At 26.8% G+C, this 22,796-nt stretch overlaps 1 protein-coding gene across 2 annotated transcripts in view; it reads right to left on the bottom strand.

Moving 5' to 3' along the window:
* The window catches only part of LOC100212022 (non-lysosomal glucosylceramidase), an 81,186-nt gene that overhangs the window by 41,550 nt on the left and 16,840 nt on the right, over positions 1 to 22,796 (bottom strand). For both annotated transcript variants that reach the window (XM_065801316.1, XM_065801317.1), the window contains exons 4-8: positions 21,896 to 21,964; positions 21,380 to 21,456; positions 21,144 to 21,249; positions 8,204 to 8,289; positions 8,034 to 8,120 (exon numbers count right to left, since the gene is read on the bottom strand). In XM_065801316.1, coding sequence (XP_065657388.1) covers positions 8,034 to 8,120; positions 8,204 to 8,289; positions 21,144 to 21,249; positions 21,380 to 21,456; positions 21,896 to 21,964 — 425 coding nt within the window. The remainder of the gene's footprint in view (positions 1 to 8,033; positions 8,121 to 8,203; positions 8,290 to 21,143; positions 21,250 to 21,379; positions 21,457 to 21,895; positions 21,965 to 22,796) is intronic.

Raw genomic sequence — 22,796 nt, 5'->3', positions numbered from 1 at the left:
TAGTTTCCTTAACTCAATTAGTTTCTACTAGATTTTAACTTTCCATTTATTCTTTAATGTCTAAATCTTTTGCATTTATTTTTTTGTTACAGATAGTTTTTATGATGATGTATAATGTGTTTTTTTTATGTTACTTTTAATATTTGTTTATGGTAACAATTTTTAATGTTTAGTTACAGTAATAACTTTCAATGTTTGGTTACGGTGATAACTTTTAATGTTTGATTATGGTAACAACTTTTAATGTTTGGTTACAGTAATAACTTTTAATTTTTAGTTACAGTAACAACTTTTATTATTTGCTTACAGTAACAACTTTTGCTAATTGGTTAGGCTAACAACATTTAATGTTTGATTACATTAATAGCTTTTAATGTTTGGTTACAGTAATAACTTTTACTGTTTGGCTACAGTAATAGCTTTTAATGTTTATATATATTAACAAATTTTAATGTTTGGTTACAGAAATAACTTTTAATGTTTTATTACTGTAACAACTTTTAATATTTGGTTATAGTAATAACTTTTAATGGTTACAGTAAATTTACTATTTTAATCATTCACTAAAAATCAAAAATATTTAAACTAATGCCTTTAAATTATTTCTCAATTTCAAAAATTATTTTTATTTACCATTACTATTATTATACCATGTTTAATATTAGATTATTAATATTATATAATGGTATAATATTATTATATTAAATATAATATTATACCATGTTATATATGACTTTTTTAAAAATGAACTTAAAATGGAAATGACTTGAAACTTTCCAGAAATGTGAAATACTATCATATAATTTAGTGTATAAAAGTTACAGCATTAAAGTCTTCAACTTTTTTCAAAAATTAACTCTACATAGCATAACTGTCGTAACGCTTACTTTTTACCACATCCGAACAAAACAACTTTGTCTGACTAAATGCAGCGAATGGCATGGTTAAAAAAAAAATCATTTGGTGTTGTTATTTTGCACATATTAATGTCATCATATGCTGAGTTTCATAGTTTTACTTGAAGTTTTACAAACATTTAAATGTTTTTTCCGTCGTGACAGTTGTAACAAAATATTCAATGCTTAAAAACAACAAATAAAACGTCGCAATCAATGATGTAAGAAAAAAAAGTAAAAATGATTATTAAAAACCATATATATTATGTTAAAAAAATGCACTATAGCATTATCAAAGTTCTCAATTATGGATATATGATTTGATTTTTAATGCTACACAACAGGACTATAAATAAGCGTCAAAACACATTTATACAACCCTTACAACATTAAAACTATGTTATGGTATGATAAAATGATTTTTTTAAATAACTTATTTGCCTTAAAGTATTTTTAAATAGTTAAAAAAAAGAGTTATGGAGTTTTAGTATGCATTTTTATAACTTTTTTGCGTTTTTTTTCCCTTTCTCATGGAATTGCCCATAAATATATATATATATATATATATATATATATATATATATATATATATATATATATATATATATATATATATATATATATATTTATATATATATATACATATATATATCTATATATATATTTATATATATATATATATATATATATATATATATATATATATATATATATATATATATATATATATATATATATATATATATATATATATATATATAAAAGCCTGTGATGTTTATTCAGAAAATATCAATTCATAAAAAAAAGCATTTAACTGCAACTGTTAATTTTTTTTTAAAGAAACTGAATATTTTATGAAAAATTTTTCAACTAAAAGACTTTGAACTAAATATGTTTTAAAAACTTAAATTTTGTTTAGAAGAAATGTAAAATAGTCAAAGACAGCATTTAAAATTTAGTTTCAAAGGAGTGTAAAATAAAAAGTTTTGCAATATTTAGTAAAGAAATATTTTCTAACTAACTCATTGCGTAAAACATAAATCTCTTCATCGTAGAAAATCGGTCAAAGCAAATAAAAAAAGTTTTTTTTCAAAATAAGGAGAAAGGACTTTTTGTTAAAGAGAATTCTTTTCAAAATTGTATTTAAAATTTCTTGTTTCTTATAATTCAATATTGTGTAAAGTTCTTTTGACGTAATTTATTTATGAACATGAATTATGTTTACGAATATTTTATTGATAACTAAAACCTCTCTATAAATTGTTTCTAATCATTATTATATATTAAATACGTAAAAATAAATAAGTAAATAAATAAGTTGTGATAAAAAAAAACAAAAGATTATGTTAAAAATAAGATTGTTTTAAGAAATAAATTGTAAGAAATATAATCTTTTTCAAATACCAAATTTGGTATTTGAAAAAGTAATATTTTTATATTAGTCTAAATGATTTTTAACACAGTTTAAAATTAAATTTAATCACAATGAAATACTTTAAAATATGCTAATGGCACAATTTAACTTTTAACAATGTTAATATCAAAGCTGTGTTAAAGTTTATTAGCTTTATGCTTTTTCATTATGCAATAAAATCTCATAACAAGGCCTTATATATATATATATATATATATATATATATATATATATATATATATATATATATATATATATATATAGTATATACATATATATATATATATATATATAAATATATAATAACATTTATATATATATATATATATATATATATATATATATATATATATATATATATATATATATATATATATATATACATATATATATATATATATACATGTATATGTATATATATATATATATACATATATATAGAAGCGAGAAAGTTGATCGTGTGTACAAGTATTGTGATTCGCAAGTCGTGGATCATTTTTTGAAAGAAAATTACCCAAGAGCAAGAATTTACAGATACATTTCAATGTGGGAAAAAAGCAAATCAAAACTTTGTGTTGTTGCTTTTGGTCAAAAAGCTAAAATAATGACTAAAACCAATATTATCAAGTTGAAAAGCATGATTGATGGTCGTTCTGGCATTTCCACCCGACAAATTGCTAGAAAGCTCAAGTGCAGCCAATCTCACGTTGTGTATACAATTCAGCAACACACAAATTCTATTTACCGAAAAAGACAGACCATTCCAGCCCGTACTCGTGAGCAAGTGTCCAAGTTACAAACATGTTGTGGCAGATTGTGTAGAAAATTTTATAATTTAAATTTTGGGTATTGGTCAAGCAATCCAAAAGCAGTATCTTGTGGTGTGAAATACAAGTCCAAGGCAAAGTTTGAAAAGAAAATGCTTGTATGGTTAGCAATTTTACCTTGAGGCATCTCAACACCCTATTTTGTTCCTTCAGGCTTTGCTGTCAAACAAAATGTGTATTTGAAAGAGTGCATTATCAAAAGACTGATGCCTTTTATTAAAAAACATCATCCTGAAGGTAATTTTGTATTTTGGCCTAACTTGGCTTCGGCCCATTATGCTAAATCAGTGACAAGCTACTTGATCTCAAAAAACATCACTTTTTTACAAAAAGCCAATAATCCTCCTGCAGTGCCTGAACTTCGTCCAGTGAGAACTTTTGGTAAATTTTGAAGGGAATGGTTTATAAGAACAATTTGGAGGCTACTTCAGTTGATGAACTAAAACAACGGATCAAGTATTGTTTGAAGAAAGTTGATGTAAATGCTGTACAGAATATGTGTGGAGGGGTAGATCGAAAGCTTGGTTTTGTAAGACGAAACGCTGAAACAAGTCTATTGCAACTTCAAAAATAAATTATTTGATTATAAATCTACGAGCTGTTTTTTATTTTATCAAAAAATATTGATTCACTGCAAAGTTAGAGCGTTTAAAAAAAAATCTTAAATTTTACTGTTCACCTGTTATATATATATATATATATATATATATATATATATATATATATATATATATATATATATATATATATATATATATGTCTTCATAAAATAAAAAAAATCTCATAAAAGGCCTTTTTAATGAAGAAGCATGCAGATTTAATTTTAAAGATTTTTAATTAACTTAAAAAACGCTATAAGCAGAAGTTAAAGTTATACGCAAAAAAAAAGATATTTATATTACTGAATGATTTTTATTTAAATGATTAATTTTTATACATTTATGATATTTAAACTTAAAGTTAATCAACCGTTTGAAGATTTCAAAGCAAAACATTTATGCTTAAATACATTTACTTATAGATATCAAAACAAGATATAATTTCCTAATTTAAAACATTGTAATTAGAAATATATTTTTAGGTAAAACTTTAATTTAATAAGTTTATTAAAAATTTAATTAAAAAAATCATTATAAAAATGAGAATAATGTCCTTTTGAAATATACATTTTACACATTTTTTTGCTTAGTACTTTGGTCAAAATGCATGTCAATTTTCATACCCATAAACATATTGGGATGCTTCCAATACTAGTTTTATTCCCATGTCACTCCCCGAGTGAGATGGGAAGTCAGTTATTGTCAATTAAATGTTGGATTTCTTTAAACGAAAAATGCTGTGCTGTTCTTTGATTTAAAAATGTTGGGCTCCATAACTTCTGTAACACTGAGGTCAATCAGCTCATACCAGTGATTAGCATTTAAATTAATTTCCTTAACTTTCAAAAAATTTATTTCCAAACTTTCTCTGTTTATTCTATAAATATAAACTGGAACTACTTATCACATATAATATGTTTTTAAAAACACTACATCTTAATTAACTATAAAAATATACCTTTGCCTTAGAGTCAGTTGCCATTATACTTTACCATGACATAAAGAATATTTTCAGGTTTTAAACATAGTGCATTGTTTTTAATGTTTTGCTTTACAATAAGTTTAGCATCAATAAAAGGGAGACTTTTTATTTGTGTGATAGTAGAAAAAAAAATGCGCAGAGAGTCATGGCATTTTGACAGTTTTTTTATTACGAGCCATGCTATAGTATTAACCTAAACAATAAAGTAGAAAAGTTTTTTAAAGACACACATGGTTTGTTTTCTCTAGTATACAAAAAGGCGGCCGATGCTAGAGCTGACTTTTCAACTTCAATATAGAACTGATTCTTTAGAATTCCTGCTTTGACTGCCTACATTGTGTGAATAATTTAGAGCTGACTTCTGCAGCATCGACTGTTAATAAGGACAAAGGATAAGACCAACTCCTGCACAACCGACCATTTTAAAAGACTTCATTTACAACCAACCAATTATACACCTAAACTTGAAACTTAATCAATTTTTTTTTGCAACTTATTAACCCTTTATTGTCTACAGGACAATAAATCATTTTTAAATGATTCAAGTCAGGGAAACCATGACTTTTAATATTCGTTTGTAAATCAATTTTTCACTAGTCGGTTGTAAATGGATATTTACTTATTCAATTGTAACTGAAATTTTAATTAATCTATCCTGAACAAAGCCAGTTCTGTTAAGGTCGGTGTATCATTTATTCGAGGGATTCATATCATTAAGTCATAATGCTCCAACGCAGATAGTAGTCGGTCCTAGCATGTGACATATAAAAAGAGAAAGCGAATAGCTAAAGTTAACCACCTTGCATGGTTAAGCGGTCTAATTTTATAAGCAGCCCATTTTTAAGAAACTTTACTAGAGCCTTTACCTTTACAATATTCAAATAATTGTCTTAATTCACAACTAAGATATATTATTATTTTTCTGGAACATACTTATCTATTAATGGATTTTCAATACGATCAAACAAAATTTAATTTGTATCCTGAATATTTTCAGTACATATTTTGCCAAGTAGTCTCTGCTGAACCTTTATAGTCTAGTTATGTCACCATCAGGTTTTTTAAAAAGAGCTCTGACCAAAAATTTGTTTTGAAGTAGTGCGCACCAAATAATAATTCCCAAAAAGGACTCCGGATATGAAAGTCAGAAAAATAATATTTCTTCCTGGTTTTTGGTATCCAGGAGCTCTAAATATGTAAAGAAGCTTATAGACTACTTTTGGAGAAAAAAAAGACTTTTAAGTCTTTTTTAGACTTAACAATCAATTTTTGAACTTGGGTATTCTTGAGGTATTATAATAACAAAGACTGCGGGACTCTAAGACTCTAAACTTATATACAAAATATAATAAGTTCCAAGTCTCATGAACTTTTTCGAGCATCACAAGTAAAAAAAATTGCCTTAAGTGTCAAATAATTTCCAGTAGAATTTTCACATTCATAAACAAATGTTAGGTGATGTTCTGATTTAATGCTTTTGAATTAGAATTTTGAGAATTTCAGGTGAGTGTCCTTTAGGTGAGTTTATTATTTACTTATTCCAGTTATCTGATCATCTCTTACCATCAACTCCAAGACAAGTTAACTGATTTTTTTGTTCTGAGATTTTCACTTACAACTTTTGTCTTGATTTGGTCTTTTCAATTGAGATGTGATTAATATCAACATCATTTTTCAAGAGATGTTTAACGTCATAAAGTAAAGTATTTGCAAGAGCAGCACCTATGTTGGACAAACACTCACTTTTACCAGTTCCATAGCAAAACTTGGGAGTTTAACTAAGTTGTACTTTATTGAAGCACTAATTGCTGGTTGCCATTCACCTTCATCCTAAAAAAAGAAATGTTTTCTATTTGATTCACAACTCATATTTAATACAATTATAAAAAATTTACCCCTGTATAAGATGAACAGCTTATTTCTTCAGATAAATTTACATTTGGTATGAGGGATTCTGCTTTATCAGCTACGACATGAGATATTTGTTGTCAATCTTTATCAATCCTTTTTTTTTTTCTTGACAGCTCTCTATCAATGGATAAAAGTTGATATGCACCGTGATTTTATTCCTCTGATTACAAAGACAATATATAGTGATGTCTTAGTAGTACTTTAGTATTTTGAGGGCAAAGGCATACAACATGTTCTTCAATCAATTTTCTTTATTACAAGATACTTTTCTGTCACTACAAGGACAGACATCTAATGAACAGAAACACACAAAAATATTGAAGAGCCTGTCCAAGTTAACATCAAGATTTTATTTTGGCACTTGCTTTGTAGTGTTTGCAATTAATATTTTTAATGAGTACAAGAAAATCTATTATAGAAAAGTTAAAGATTTTCTCGATTTCTATTAAAAGAGGTAAATTGGGTTTATTGGATTGGTCATTAATAACTGAGCCAACCAAATATATGCAAACGCATATTTTTTTCTAGTACATTTATTAAATGATAGTAAGATATTAGTCAATTGCATTAAAAAATACACATTTTGAGACCAACTTGTTATGGCATAATTATGCATATTTGACTGTTAATTGCATATATTTGCATATTTAATTGACCAAATTTTAGCATAAAAGAACTTTTTTTTAAAGGTATTTTTTATAACTTTTTTGCATATTTAATAAAAATTAAATTAGCAACACAGTATAATACATCAACTTTATACAATAAAATTTAAGTTTTAATTAAAAAGATTATTATTTATTTATAAAAGATCATTATTTATTTTATTTGCAATATTTTACTAATTCACAATACTTAGAATATTTTTTTTTAAGTTTTTTCATTTCATTTATGAAAAGTTGATTTGATCTAATAAAATGTTTATATACATATAAACATTTCTAGTTTTACACTGTAATGTTTTGTATTATATTATAAATACATCAGAAAAACAGGCGCCGGTAACATTTGTTTTTCTGATATTTATTTAAGCATCTTAAAGTTTAGAAAAGTTGTTAAAAACAACGATGCATTTGACTAAATTTTTAAACTTTTAATATAGTTTAAAAACTTATAAAATGTTAGATCGCTTTTTATTGAATTAATTATCTTGTAAATATTATTTTGTGACACGTTTCATCTTATTTTCATATTAAAAAAAATTTCTGCATTACTCTTCTTCATTGTGAAATATTTTTTTCTAATTTAAAAAGTTTAAAAATCGCACTGAAATAATTACAAGCAAGAAAACAAGTAATTATAAGAAAAAGTTTTGGTATTAAAACTTGTATGAATAAGTTCGATACTTTTAAAATTGTTTTTGTGTTACAAAATTCAAATATATATATATAAATTTATATATACCTTCAACAACAGGAAATTTAGCAGTGATCTCAATAGACTTTACACCAGGTAATTCTTTTAACAAATCTCTTGATGCACCTGGTATAACTAAAGAAATAAAGTGTAAATTTTAACTCTTGGAAACAAACAAATTTAAAAAAAAAACCTTAAAAAATTGCCTAGATGCTTACAGTGATCTGTAATGTATGGTGAAGGGTGAAACTTTGAATCATCATAAAGTTCAGCTGACTGCAAGACTACAGCAGAATTATCAATCCTATATTTATTATAATATCACATAATCACATATATATAAATATATATATGCGTACATATATATATATATATATATATATATATATATATATATATATATATATATATATATATATATATATATGTATATATATATATATGTGGTAGTGGTGTAGTGGTAGAGCGCTCGCTTCATAAGCGAGAGGTTCCGAGTTCGATTCCTGCCACGTCCCTGGTAGTACCGCGCTCGACTTGTTTCTCCGCGCAGCGGCCTTGTTCGTCAAGGTTTGTGTTTCGGAGTTAGAGAGTTGAGAGAGGGTTATAACCACAAGTAGCCTCCTCATCTGTAGTGGCCTGTTCTCGGCCTTGAGGAGGTGAATTATAAAAAAAAAATAAAAATATATATATAGATACATATATATATGCGTATATATATTTGGCATATATATATATATATATATATATATATATATATATATATATATATATATATATATATATATATATATATATATATATATATATATATATGCCAGAAAATTATAATATATAATTGGCTGAAAATGGCGAGTCAAGCAAGTTTTGAGCTATCAAAAACTTTCTCATTTACAAACTATCGATTTAAATAAGTTTTATTACTTATCGTTGACAGCGCTTTAAAACCTTATATACCATATTTAAAGCAATTTTAAATTACTATAAACTTATTTAAAATTTATACACAAAAATCTATTTCATGATAAAAATTATATAATATAAAAGTAGATTAACAAAAATATCTATGTAAAAAAGTTCAAAAAGATTTTTAAAAGACTTTAAAACATTTAGTTTTAAAATACTAAAGTATTTAAAAACTTAAATGTTTAAAAACTTTCCATACAATATATTGTGTTTTTTATTGAGAGTCAATTAAAAAGTCATTTTTTTAATGAGAGTCGTCAATTAAAAAGTCATTTTTTTATTGAGAGTCGTCAATTAAAAAGTCATTTTTTTATTGAAAGTCGTCAATTAAAAAGTCATTTTACCTATTTAAAAAGTAATAAGAGGATTGAGGTAACCATCAAAAAAGTTTTGTTAAAAATCTAAAACTATTAAGTATTTTTTTGTGAAAAAAATATATGTATAATATAAAAATGAAAACAAATATAAAAGAATACAATTATTGTAAATAATTGTTTAAACTTTTTAAAACTGAATTTAAAAGTGATGAACACAATTAAAATAGATTAAAGATTAAATTCATTCAAATTTTAATTGCAAACAACTGCCTTTCAATCTTGTTTTCTCTCTACTATATCACACGAAAAAAAGAAGCAATTAAAATATGAAAACATTTAAGAAGATCATCATTTTTTTGCTCTTATATAATTTAATTATATTTTAACATTTATAAAATATAAAAATATTCCTGCTTTGAATATAATCCACCAAAATAAAAATCATTTTAAAGATATTTATGTATCGGAAGAATGTAAAAATGAATTCAGTTATATGCAATCTTAATTTGCTTTAACTATTTTTAAATGTTAGAATGCATTGATTTTTTTGTGTGCATATTTTTTGCTTTTCTACACAACTAATTTTCCAATATATTGAAAATGCTGTTTAAAATATTCTTCATTTTCAGTAACTTTTAAGGTCCCTCAAGGTTCTATTATTGGTCCTGTTTTGTGTCATATCTACATTAATGATCTTCCCAACAGCCTTATATCTAAAGTAGCTCTTTTTCTTAACTTAATACTCCTGTCTTGACAAAAAGTCTTCTCTTTTTGATAGCTTAGAAAAAGCAGTCGATCTTGAATCCGTAATTAAAACCACTCTATCTGCCAAACTTAGGCCTCTCTTCCATCATCGTAAAGTTGCATCTCTTTCACTTTTCTACAAATACTATTATGGTTGCTGCTCAAAGGGGCTATCATCTCTAGTTCCATCAACCAAAACTCATTCTTGTTTGACTTGTCATTCAGCAAAGTCTCATTCTTTTACTGTATCTGTCCTGCATGCTCTAAAAACTTTTATTCGCCTACAAAGTTTTTTTCCCGCACTTTAACACTTTAGAACTCTCTCCTATCTTTATGTTTTCTTTACTCACACAACCTACAACTTTTTAAGTCTTTTGTCAAAAGTTTCCTTGCTTTTTAACTCTATTCTTTTATTCTAGTAACTCCTAACTTAATAGTGGTTGCTTACAGCCTTGTTGGGAGTGAATCAGAATTAAAAAATATTAAATAAATAAATATATATAAATACAATTATAGTACATATTTATATTACACTTAGTTTCCAGTGAACTAAAAATTTTATTATGTTGTTTAATAAAAATTCAAATCAAGTTAGTTATGGCTGTATGCAAAACATAAAATCCAAAATTACTTCCAATAAGTTTCATGTTAATTAAACTTTCCAAAAAATAAATGATTTCTCAAGATATTAGCAAAACTTAACAATTTTTAATGCCATTTTTTTTCCTAAGTTCTGATTTTTTTTTTTAAATACTGGTCTGATTAATGTGCTCTTGTAGTTATTAAATGACACCAATACAAAAAAGTATTTTTTGTATTGGTGTCATTTAACAACTATATCTTTCAAATAACTTAAAATCGAGTTTATATTTACATAAACAATGTTATATATATATATATATATATATATATATATATATATATATATATATATATATATATATATATATATATATACATACATATATATATATATATATATATATATATATATATATATATATATATATATATATATATATATATATATATATATTTAAAGTTAATTCCAGATTTATTAAATTATTCTATCTTCCAGGTTCTAAATATATCATGTAAAAAAAAAAAAGAAAAGCTAAGAAATGTTGTAAAATTTGGGCCTTCCCTTACATAAAAAATTTTTATGTAGAAGAATGCCTTTATATATAATCTTTTATAGAATGTATAATAACCAAAAATAAATAAATAAGGCAATCAATAAGTAACGCTTTAAAAGTCTAACTTATATTTATTTTATTTTAAAAACAAAAATATGTATATTTAAAAATTGTCCTGACATTTGTTATAAACAAGTTTTGCTAATAAAATCTTAATACCCAAAATACTATTTTATCTTTTTAAATTTAGTAAAAAATAGTAGAAACAAATTTGATTTAATGGTAAACGAAAACAAAATATTTTAATGGGAATACAAATTAAACTAAGTAGAAAAATGGTATTCTTTGTAACAACAATTTTTATTTAATCAAAAGTTTCTAGTTGAACAAAAATGCTTAATGTAGTGCGAATGTTTTTAAAAAAAAAAGGAAAAACCTAATCAAATTGTGTAATTGTGTAAACTGTTTAAAAAACTCTGCAGTATTATTCAAAATAGATACTTTTACAATGAAAATATTATGCATAATAGATCCCTTTAAATTAATAGATTGCCTCGTTAAACCAAAACTCGGGGTCAATATACTTATTCTTTGCTAGATATATGACTAAATCAGTTGATGTATGCACACTCCACTGCATCTATCTTTAAATAATTCAGTTGGTAAAAAAAATAACTTTTATTAACTTTTTAATTAAATTAAATATATCCATTGCTTGTATATGCAGGGCTCGAATTAAGGGTATCACAAATCGCGATTGGTTTTTTTGTGATTTTTTTTAAAATATTTTCACAATTTGTTTTTTGTTTTTTTTTTCTTTTCTAATTTAGCATTAATTTTGGCCATTTTAAAAAGTAATGTTTTTGTCCAAGTTTTTTTATTAGAGGATATCTTTTTCTTTTATCTTTTGAATAGAAGCATGATCATTTTCTATCTTGCGCGGAGATTTCTATTCAACATAAAGCATATTTGAATTCAAATTACTTTAAACCTCTGCGTGGAAGCTAATAAAATTTTAAAGTTATATTTAGTTTGATCAAATCAAAACAATCAGTTAAGTTACTAAGTAACTTACAGTTACTTAACTATTAAATTTACTTAATATACTCAAAGACTCGCAAAAGTTAGCTATACAAATGTTTCTACAGTGGTTTTCCTAAATTTAGATGCACTCATATTTGAGAATAGAAATTTTTAGTTTTTTAACGATAAAACAATAACAAAAAAAGATTTCGGTTTAGTTTTTTTTCTATTTATTAGATAAATACATAATAAAAAATTTACAAAAAAAATACAAACACTAAGTAATAATTAGGTACAACTACATAGTATTAAAAAAATAAGACAAAAAAAATTATTCATAAATTTAGTCGCACAATACATTAGGAGGCGTAATTTATGAACCAATCAATATTTTGTGTATCCGCCTTTTGCTTTAATACAACTAAGAATTCTTCTAGGCAAAGACTCAACAAGATTTTTGCACATCGCTTCTGGGGCCCTATACCAGGCCTCTTTAAGGACGTCCTTCTGCTGGCCAAGTGTGGAAATTTAAACCTTTGCCAATTCACGGTCAATCCAAGCCCAAATGTTTTCAATCGGGTTCAAATCAGGTGAGTATGGAGGCCGCGGTATTGTCTTGATATTATTATCGTTGAACCACTCCTTTGTATAGTATGCAGTATGGGTAGTAGCACCATCTTGTTGAAGTTTCCATGGTTTATCATTGAGCATAAGCAGGTCAATTGATGGAATTAGGTTGTTTTCCAGTACTTCTACGTATATTCTGGAGTTGATTCTTCCGGTGTATGTTTGGCACATACCAACACCTTTGTAATTGAAGCATGACCAGATTCCTATCGAGCCTTCTCCACTTTGTACAGTCGGTCTAATGTACCTGGCGTAATACTTTTCATGAGCCATTCTTTTGACTGTTATGTTAGATTTGTGATTGATAAGCTCAAAGTTACTCTCATCACTCCACATAATGTTTTTCCATTGTTCTATTGTCCAATACCTTCTTTCACATAACCATTTTAGTCTCCTTTGTTTATCATATGGACGCAGGAGCGGTTTCTTCAAAGCAGAGTAGACTCCAATCTTGTATTTGATAAGTATTTGGTGGACTGTGCTTTGAGAAATAGATGTATTTCGCGTTGTATTGAATTCTGTGGTCAATTCTTAAGTGACTAATTCTTGGATTAGCTCTGACAGGTCTAAAAAGGGCACTATCGCCCTTTCTGGTGGTTAACAATGGTCTACCTGGCCTCGTTTTCTTGCTGGCACCACCAGTGTGAAGAAAGTTTTGCTTTATTGTCCGAACGCATTTTTTTGGAGACTCCAATTAACCTGGCGATTTCTCTATTACTTTTGGTTCATTTTTTGATGTGACCAATAATTTGCCATCTTTCACCTTGAGTGATACGTCTTTTGCCCATTTTTCGCGTCTTTTTAGTGCAAAACTAACTTAACTTTTGTTTATTTATTAAATAATGATTAACTAATTCAAGGTAAGTCATATTTATATAAGGTTTTTTGAAAATCAATTAATTTAGGCCTATTAATGAGCAATATGGGAAAAAAACTACTAATTAACTATCAATTAACAAGATATAAGACTTTATTGATTGTACGTCTATATTTATGAATAAAATAAAATCAAGCTTATCAATTAACTTTTATGTGTTAATTAGTATAGAATGAGTAATAAACATCCTGTAAAAAAAATTAAGGTACTCTATAATAGAGTTTCACTTCCTCTATTAATTGTATATCAAATATAGCGGTAGTGCTTTTATTTTATTTTTATTTTAAGTATAAGTATTTTTATTTTAAGTATAAGTAAGGAGATGCCAACTCCGATTTAAAACACCCCCTGCCTTGGGGCTCTTGGTTGAGTAAAGGCTAGAGATGGTGTCTCGATAAAAATACTCATCTTGGGCAGATGTTAAGTGCACCCAGCTACTGTCTTGTAGAAGGCCTCCTAGGCAAAGACTTAAGGGGTAAACAGATTCTATCTGTTGACCAGCCTCGCACCCCTTCTTCATCTATTAGGCTGGCGCAGATGTATTTTTAATACATTGTTTCCAGTTTAGGATGTTGAATGCTGGATCTTCTTGACTCAATGCATGGGTTTGCTTGTGTCACTGTTTTTATGACTAGGCAACTCATTCTATTATCTCCTTATGAGGGTACAGCTCTAAAACTCAGTTTTATGGTTCTGAGGCCGGCTGGTAGTCAGGTTTCCCGAACTCTGTGGTAGCTCTCAGAGAGGCTAATTCCATCAACAACTGAAAAATATCAAAGAATTAACAGTGCCATGTTGCGCGAGGATGGTGTCCCTGTTTGTACTTTTGGTGTGCATTGCGGAGGCCACATTTGGAGCCCTTTGTTACGGCTTAGGGTTTATTAGTAGTAATGAGACAATTGCTTGGGCTATTAAACGGTGTTCTGAGTTCTATCTATGCTTTGAGTCAAGTTCTTCAATCTAATTTAAAAATGAATAAAGTACCAAAAACTATAAAACACAAAAAACCATCATCATCACCAAGTTCTCTAAACCTATCATTCACTAATATTCGTGGCCTTCGAAGTAACTTTTCTTCTGTTGAGTCTTATCTCTTGCAAAGTTCACCAGACCTACTTGCTCTTTGTGAGACTAATTTGAGTTCGGCTGTCTCATCTTGTGATCTTAGTGATGATGGTTATCTTCCATTGATTCGTAAAGACTCCAATAGTCACATGCTTGGCCTGGGCATTTACATTCGTAAGAATTCACCTGTTTGTCGTGAAACTAGGTTTGAATCCACAGACTATTCTTTCATGTGCTTTCGTTTAGCACCACTTCACTCTGTTGCCTTTCTCTTTGTTCTATATCGCTCTCCTTCATCTCAAGACTATACTCTTTTTGATGTTATTCCTGATCATATTGACCAAGCCCTCTCTCTTTATCCATCAGCTAATATAGTTGTTGTCGGTGACTTAAATGCTCACCACTCTGAATGGCTTGGCTCTAGTGTCAGTGACTCTGCAGGCATTAAAGCCCACAACTTTTGCCTTTCTCAATCCCTAACTCAAATAGTCAACTTTCCAACTCGCTTTCCTGACAACCCTAACCATTTACCTTCTCTACTCGACTTATGTCTTGCTTCTGATCCTAGTCAGTGCTCAGTTTCTCCACATTCACCCTTAGGTGCTTCTGATCACAGTTTGATCTCTTTAAAACTAATATCTCATTCTTCTCCATCACCTGAATACCCCTATTATCGAACCTCTTACAACTACAGTAAAGCTGATTGGGATTCTTTCCGTGATTTTCTTTGTGATGGCCCTTGGGTAGAAATCTTTCAACTTCCTGTCAACAAATGTGCTTCTTACATAACTTTGTGGATTCAGGCTGGCATGGAATCTTTTATTCCCTCTCGATGATTCCAGGTCAAGCCTCACTCTCCTCCATGGTTTTCTTCACACTGTGCTGCTGCGATTGCCAATCGGAACCATTACTTCCATATTTATCAGCAAAACAACTCTCCAGAAAACAGACGTCTGTTTATTACTGCTAGAAACAACTATAAAAAGGTTTTGTCTAACGTAAAAACCCGCTATTCTCAAGTCATGAAATCTCGTATCTCATCTCAAAAATTAGGCTCTCGTGACTTCTGGTGAATCTTTAATAATATCAATAATAAGGGCAAATTTATAATTCCACCTCTCTTGTATGGTTCAGACTTTGTCACCTCACCTAAAGACAAAGCCGAACTGTTTGCTAAAAACTTTTCATCAATATCATCTTTTGATTCCACTAGTTGCGTTCTACCTGATATTGCCAACAAACAGGTTGATCCATTGCTTGACATTCATATCACTCCAGCATCTGTATCTAAAGTGATTTCCTGCCTAGACTCTTCTACAGCTTGCGGCCCAGACAACATACCTGTTATTGCCTTGCAGAAGTGTTCTCCGGAGCTGTTGTCTATTCTCTCGAAACTATTCAACAAGTGCTTATCAGAGTCTTGTTTTCCAGCCTGCTGGAAAACAGCATCTGTTATCCCTATCTTCAAAAATTCTGGGGAGCGATCTGATTCTTCTAACTACCGTCCCATAAGTCTTCTTCCTATCATAAGCAAGGTTTTTGAATCTTTAATTAACAAACACTTAATTTCTTATCTTGAATCTAATAACTTACTTTCTGACCATCAATATGGATTTCGATCTTCTCGTTCTACAGCTGATTTGCTAACAGTAATAACTGACAGGTTTTATCGTGCATTAGATGAAGGTGGAGAGGTTAAGGCCATCGCTCTTGACATTTCAAAAGCGTTTGATAAAGTTTGGCATGCTGGTCTTCTCCATAAGCTTTCTTCTTATGGTGTATCCGGCAACATCTTTAAGATCATTGAATCCTTCCTTTCCAATTGTAGCATAAAAGTTGTCCTCAATGGACAACACTCTTCTTCTTATTCTGTAACTTCAGGGGTTCCTCAAGGTTCTATCCTTGGCCCTATACTCTTTTTAATTTACATTAACGATCTTCCAGATATTCTCACATCTAAGGTGGCATTGTTTGCTGATGATACTACCATTTATTCTTGTCGTGATAAGAAACTAACACCCTCTGATTGCTTGGAAGGGGCATTTGAGCTTGAAAAGGATCTCACTTCTGCTACAGCATGGGGCTCACAGTGGCTGGTGAACTTTAATTCAGTTAAAACTCAATTTTTTTCAGCCAATCGTTATTGCAATAATTTAGATCTTTCTATATTTATGAATGGTGATGTACTCAATGAGTCACCTACTCTTCATCTTCTAGGATTAACTCTTACTTCCAATCTTTCTTGGAAACCATATACCAAATCGGTTGCAAAATTAGCATCTGCTTAGGTTGCATCTCTTTATCGAGCTCGCCACTTTCTTTCTCTGGATTCTATTCTCTATCTCTATAAATCTCAAATCCGGCCTTGTATGGAATACTATTGCCATATCTGGGGTGGATCTTCTAATGATGCCCTTTCTCTTTTAGACAAGGTGCAAAAATGCATTGTAAACATAGTTGGACCTGCTCTTGCAGCCAACCTTCAACCATTATCACATCGTCGTAATGTTGCTTCTCTTTCTCTTTTCTACAAAAACTATAATGGGCACTGCTCTAAAGAGCTAGCGTCTCTTGTGCCATCTACTAAAATTCATTCTCGTCTTACTCGTCATTCAATTAAGTGTCATCCTTTTTCTGTGACTGTTCCTAAGTGCTCCAAAAACGCTTATTCGTCTAGTTTTTTTCCTCGAACATCAGCTCTTTGGAATTCGCTTCCTTCATCTTGCTTTCCTGATTTATATAATTTGCAATCTTTTAAGTCGTCCGTCAATCGTTATCTTGCTCTACAATCTTCATCTTTTCTCTTACAGTAACTTCCAACTTTAATTAGTGGCTGCTTGCAGCCTTGTTGAAAGCAAAGATGTTTAAAAAAAAAAAAAAAAAAAAAAAAAAAAGTATTTTCTTACATATATGTAAAAAAAAATGAGTGCGTCTAAATTTATGAAAACCACTGTATTTACATCTTATATGTTGTTTACACATAGTATAAGCTTTTAATTAAAAATTATTTTAACAAGAAATCTCGAATAGAATATGACAAATACGATATCATTTTTTTATACTCTTATTTTATTTAAAACGATTTCAAGATTACGCATTTTCTATAAATGCGTATTTAAAGTTGTTTTTAGGAATTTTTTTTAAAAATAAATTTATTTGAATAAAACATTTTAATCTTCTAAAATTCTCTTATTTGAATAATTTTGCGATTGAAATTTCAAATTAAAAAAAAAGATTGGAAAAATTTAAAAGAATTTTAACGCTCAATAATTTAATTGCAGCACATAATTTAATTGCAACAACCTCCATAATACACAGGGGCATAGCAACGATCATTCCTGAAAGTTAAACGTATATCTAGTTACAGTAACAATATTAGATTTAGAACAGTGCAAGCGAGGAAGAAAGTTTCATCTAAATTGTAAACATTTTGAATAGTTAATTATTTTTTGTTTCTTGAAAATAGTTTTAAAAGTAGAAACATTCTATTGCAAACATTAAAATAGTGATTATTGCAAATTTTAAACCAAAAACAAAATTATAAAAAATTATAAAAAATACAAATTTAACTTATGTGCTGTAGGCAAAAATTTTGTTAACGGCAAATTTTTTTAAAAAATGAGTAGACAGTTTACACCTGTTTACAGTTTACATCCGGTTGTTCTGGGAATAAGAGTTTACTTCTACAGTAGTTGTTTTCTATTTTTTAACAAAAAAATTCACTTTGAAATTGTGGCATTGTATGAACTAGTAACATTATGTGAATAAAGAATCTGACCCTTAAAAAAAACCGTGAGAACAACAGACATTTGATAAGTAAATTTTATTATTAACAAATAATAAAAAGAATTTTAAATAAAACTTGTAAAATTTTAAAAAACAAGTAATTGTAATAATAAAATTATGAACTTATAATGAAAGAATATTACATATTATTTTCATATCTATTATTTTGCATGCCAGCACTTCAAGAGATTCAGGTCGGCAGTTGTATGCCATCATAAAGCAAAGAAAAGTTGGCTTTTGCGTCGACATTGTTGAATGTTGACCTGAATTTCTCAAACTGTATATATATACATATCAGTGATGTATCCAAAAAATTTTTGGGCATACCTGTCTAAATATTCTGTCGTTTGGAGGACTTTTTTTTCTTCTTTTTTTTTAAAAGACTTGAAAATATATATATAATATACCTCGCCCTAGTAATTTACGTTTTTCGAAAAAAAAAATATAAATAATTAACAAAAATAGTCATTGATGTCATGTAGACGGTTTTAACGCCAACCTCAACTCACCACTAATTTTGATTAATAATATAAAGAATAAAATCAAATTTATTTCCTCATAGTTTCTTCCATGAGAACACTTTATTGCAGGTACTCGTGAGAGAAGCGTTAAAACTATAACATTCAATAAATATATTTAAATAGACTAAAAAGATTTTAAATAGCTTCTTTTAAATAGACTAAAAAGATTTTAAATAGCTTCTTTTAAATAGGCTAAAAAGATTTATCACATAGGATATTTATTGCACAGCAAAGTCATTAATTCATTCAAAAGTTAATAACTTTTTTCTGTTGCTCTCCTACTTTTTAAATCAAGTTTTTAGGCATGAATAGTATTACGTTTTGAAAACTTTTATTTATCTTATTATTTAAAATATTTTTAATGCAGTTTTACTATTATTTAAAATAAAAAAGTTGAAAGCTTATAAAGTAATAAAGAATTGTTTTATCCTAATATTTCCATGATAAACTTGGTGCTAATATAAAATCATTTTAAATTGAGTTTGGGCAGAAATTTGGGGGCCCATACCGGTATACCGGTATAAAAATCGGCCTGGATACATTGCTGCATATATATATATATATATATATATATATATATATATATATATATATATATATATATATACATATATATATATATATATATATATATATATATAAACACACACATATATACATACATACATATATATATATTTACATATATATATATATATTTATATATATATATATATATATATATATATATATATATATATATATATATATATATATATATATATATATATATATATATATATATATATCAGACCTTGTTACGAGATTTCGCTGCGTAGCGAAAACGGGTAACCCATTTCTAAGTAACTCAACTCAGCAAATATATTTTGTATTGTTAGAAGTTATATTGCGTCATTAGCGTCTTTTCAAGTACCGCATTGTAATTAAAGTTATTTTATTAACGCGTTAAAAATCCTACAAACAGTTAGCTTTTTTCTCACTATAACAAAAGTAACAAATAAAATCTAAGTTCTTATTAAAAAAATCATTTTTATTATTTTTTTCAAATATGAACTAAACTTTATTTTGAAAAAAATATTTTTTTCATGAAACGTAAAATATTTGTTTATTTTCTTATGATTTTATATTTGGTTTTTGGTTATTTTATTAACTGTTAATACATTTTTTCTTATTTAATTTGTGAACTCTTTTTAATAATGTTTTTAAACAATAAAGTTTTTTTTTGTTATTTATCAGTTACCGATAACATATTCGTGATCATAATTTATTTTCATAAATTAAATGAACGTCATTAAAACTTTACGTTATTAAATTAACAATAAACAAAATATCTTATTAATAAAATATTTACATCAAAATAAATCGTGCATTTTTTAAACTTATTATGACTAAAATTAATTTTTATATTTAAAAGGAATTTATATATTTAATTCCTTAAGATAAAACTTAAAACACTTTTTTTTTTAACTAATTTTTAATAACAAAAAAAAAATTATGAAACAAACTGTTTCTTTAACAAAAAAATCTATTATTTTACAATTGCGGTTAAATGCTTTTACTTACGACTTTATTTCTTCTGAATAAACGTCACGTTAACGGTAATCAAAAGATAATTTAAATATTCTAAAAGATATAAGTTTTTGCGTAGCGCAAAACTGCTGAACGCGTAGGCAAATCGCCTTTTCGCAAGCAAAATGCGAGCTGCGTAGCGCTTCTTAACAAGGCTTGATATATATATATATATATATATATATATATATATATATATATATATATATATATATATATATATATATATATATATATATATATTATTATTATTATTATTAAATTTATATATTATTAAATATATATATATATATTATTATTATTATTAAATTTATATATTATTAAATATATATATATATATATTATTATTATTATTATTATTATTATTAAATTTATATATATATATGTATATATATATATATATATATATATATATATATATATATATATATATATATATATATATATATATATATATAAATTTAATAATAATAATAATAAATACAAAGATCTTTAAAAAAGCAATAAGTTATAAATAAATAAAAACTAACTTAATAGCAAAAAAAGAATTAGGAGCATGAGCATCATGTGCAACTCTGTTATTAATCTGCCATTGTCTTAAGCCACCATCACCACCAATTGAAATGCAGCCACCACCTTAAAAATAATTTACTTTGTTTAATAATTAAGTAAACACATAACAATGTTACTATGCTGTGCTATTAAAGGTTATATTAACTATGTTAAATACATATGAAAATTATTCAAAATAAAAACATTAAAACACCTAATGCTCCTAAGGGTAACTCAACTGCACGCAGAGCCTCTCCTGAGTATTTGAATTGACTGAGAGTTGGATTTACTCTGTAATAGGAATGTATTAACTGCACAATTTTATCTTAATACCACAAATATAAAATATACATAAATAAAAATTGATACCATTAATATTTTGGCTCTATACTCAAAATTTAAGAATATAAAACAATTATAAAATATAAAAGAATATAAAAGAACAATTAAAAATTTATTTGGTTCAGCTTTTGATAAACATCAAAACCTGATCATACTAAATAAATTTTAAAATGTTCTTTTTTTGCAAGTTAAAAATTTTTTAATTTAATGCTACCACTATTGCTGTCAAATGAACTTGATTAAAGATCAAAAAACTTGCACTGAATTAAATTTACTGGATTAAAGATAAAAAAACTTGCACAGGATTAAAACTTACTGGATTAAAGATAAAAAAACTTACACAGGATTAAAAATTAAATCATGTGAAACTCAAAAATTAAACACTTACACAGGAGTAAAATTTATTGGATCATCAATGTGCATATTTTGAATATTTTGACAAATTAAATCTTTGGCACTAATAACATAAAAAGTATTTAGTAAAAATAAAAAAAACTTGATAAAGACAATAAAAAATGAAGTGATTAAAACTCAAAAAGTGAAAAACACTATGACAAAAAAATAAGTTATATATATATATGTTTATAAGTTTATATATATGTAATAATAATAAAAAGTAACAAGTATATATAACTATAATAATAATAATAATTAACAATGAAGTAAAAATCAATAAAGTAGAATCAAATGTTTTATAAAAATTTTAATGTTTTAAATATTTAACAGTTGAAACAAGTTAAATTTTAAATTTCATTTTTAAATTAAAATTTTCTTGTAATGCCACTTAACTAAAACTCAGTGTAAAAAATTATATACTTTCTGCTTTATGCACATAATGCTAACTAATCATCTGTAAACTTACAATCATCACCATTTTTAAGTTGTTGCAACTATCACTAAATTCTGATTTTGACAAACTTTTACAAGCAAGACTATCAAGAATAAAGGTGATCACTTTCTTAACAGGGACATAATGCTTTCACTGTTTCTCCTGTACTACTAGCATATTTACTACTTTTCTAAAAACTTCTCTAAAAGAATTACTTATAAAAAAATCTTTTGTATTTTACTTTTACATCTCTTTTAAGTCTGAAATTTTTATATTCTGAAATCTTTATTAAGAGTTTAAAGGGATCTGTAAGTGCTGAGACAAGTTGTGTTCATATTAAAATGTTTAAAAAAACATTTGGGCTAAATTTTTTTAACTAAAACTAAATAATAAATGCATACCATAAAAATTAAAATTGTTGTTAGAGTCGAAGCTCGCCGTCTCCATTTTTTTTGGTTCT

This window comes from Hydra vulgaris, chromosome 07 (assembly GCF_038396675.1).
Source record: "Hydra vulgaris chromosome 07, alternate assembly HydraT2T_AEP".
Lineage (NCBI taxonomy): Eukaryota > Metazoa > Cnidaria > Hydrozoa > Anthoathecata > Hydridae > Hydra > Hydra vulgaris.
The sequence above is the reverse complement of the archived record's forward strand: the minus strand, read 5'-3'. Positions and strand labels throughout refer to the sequence as shown.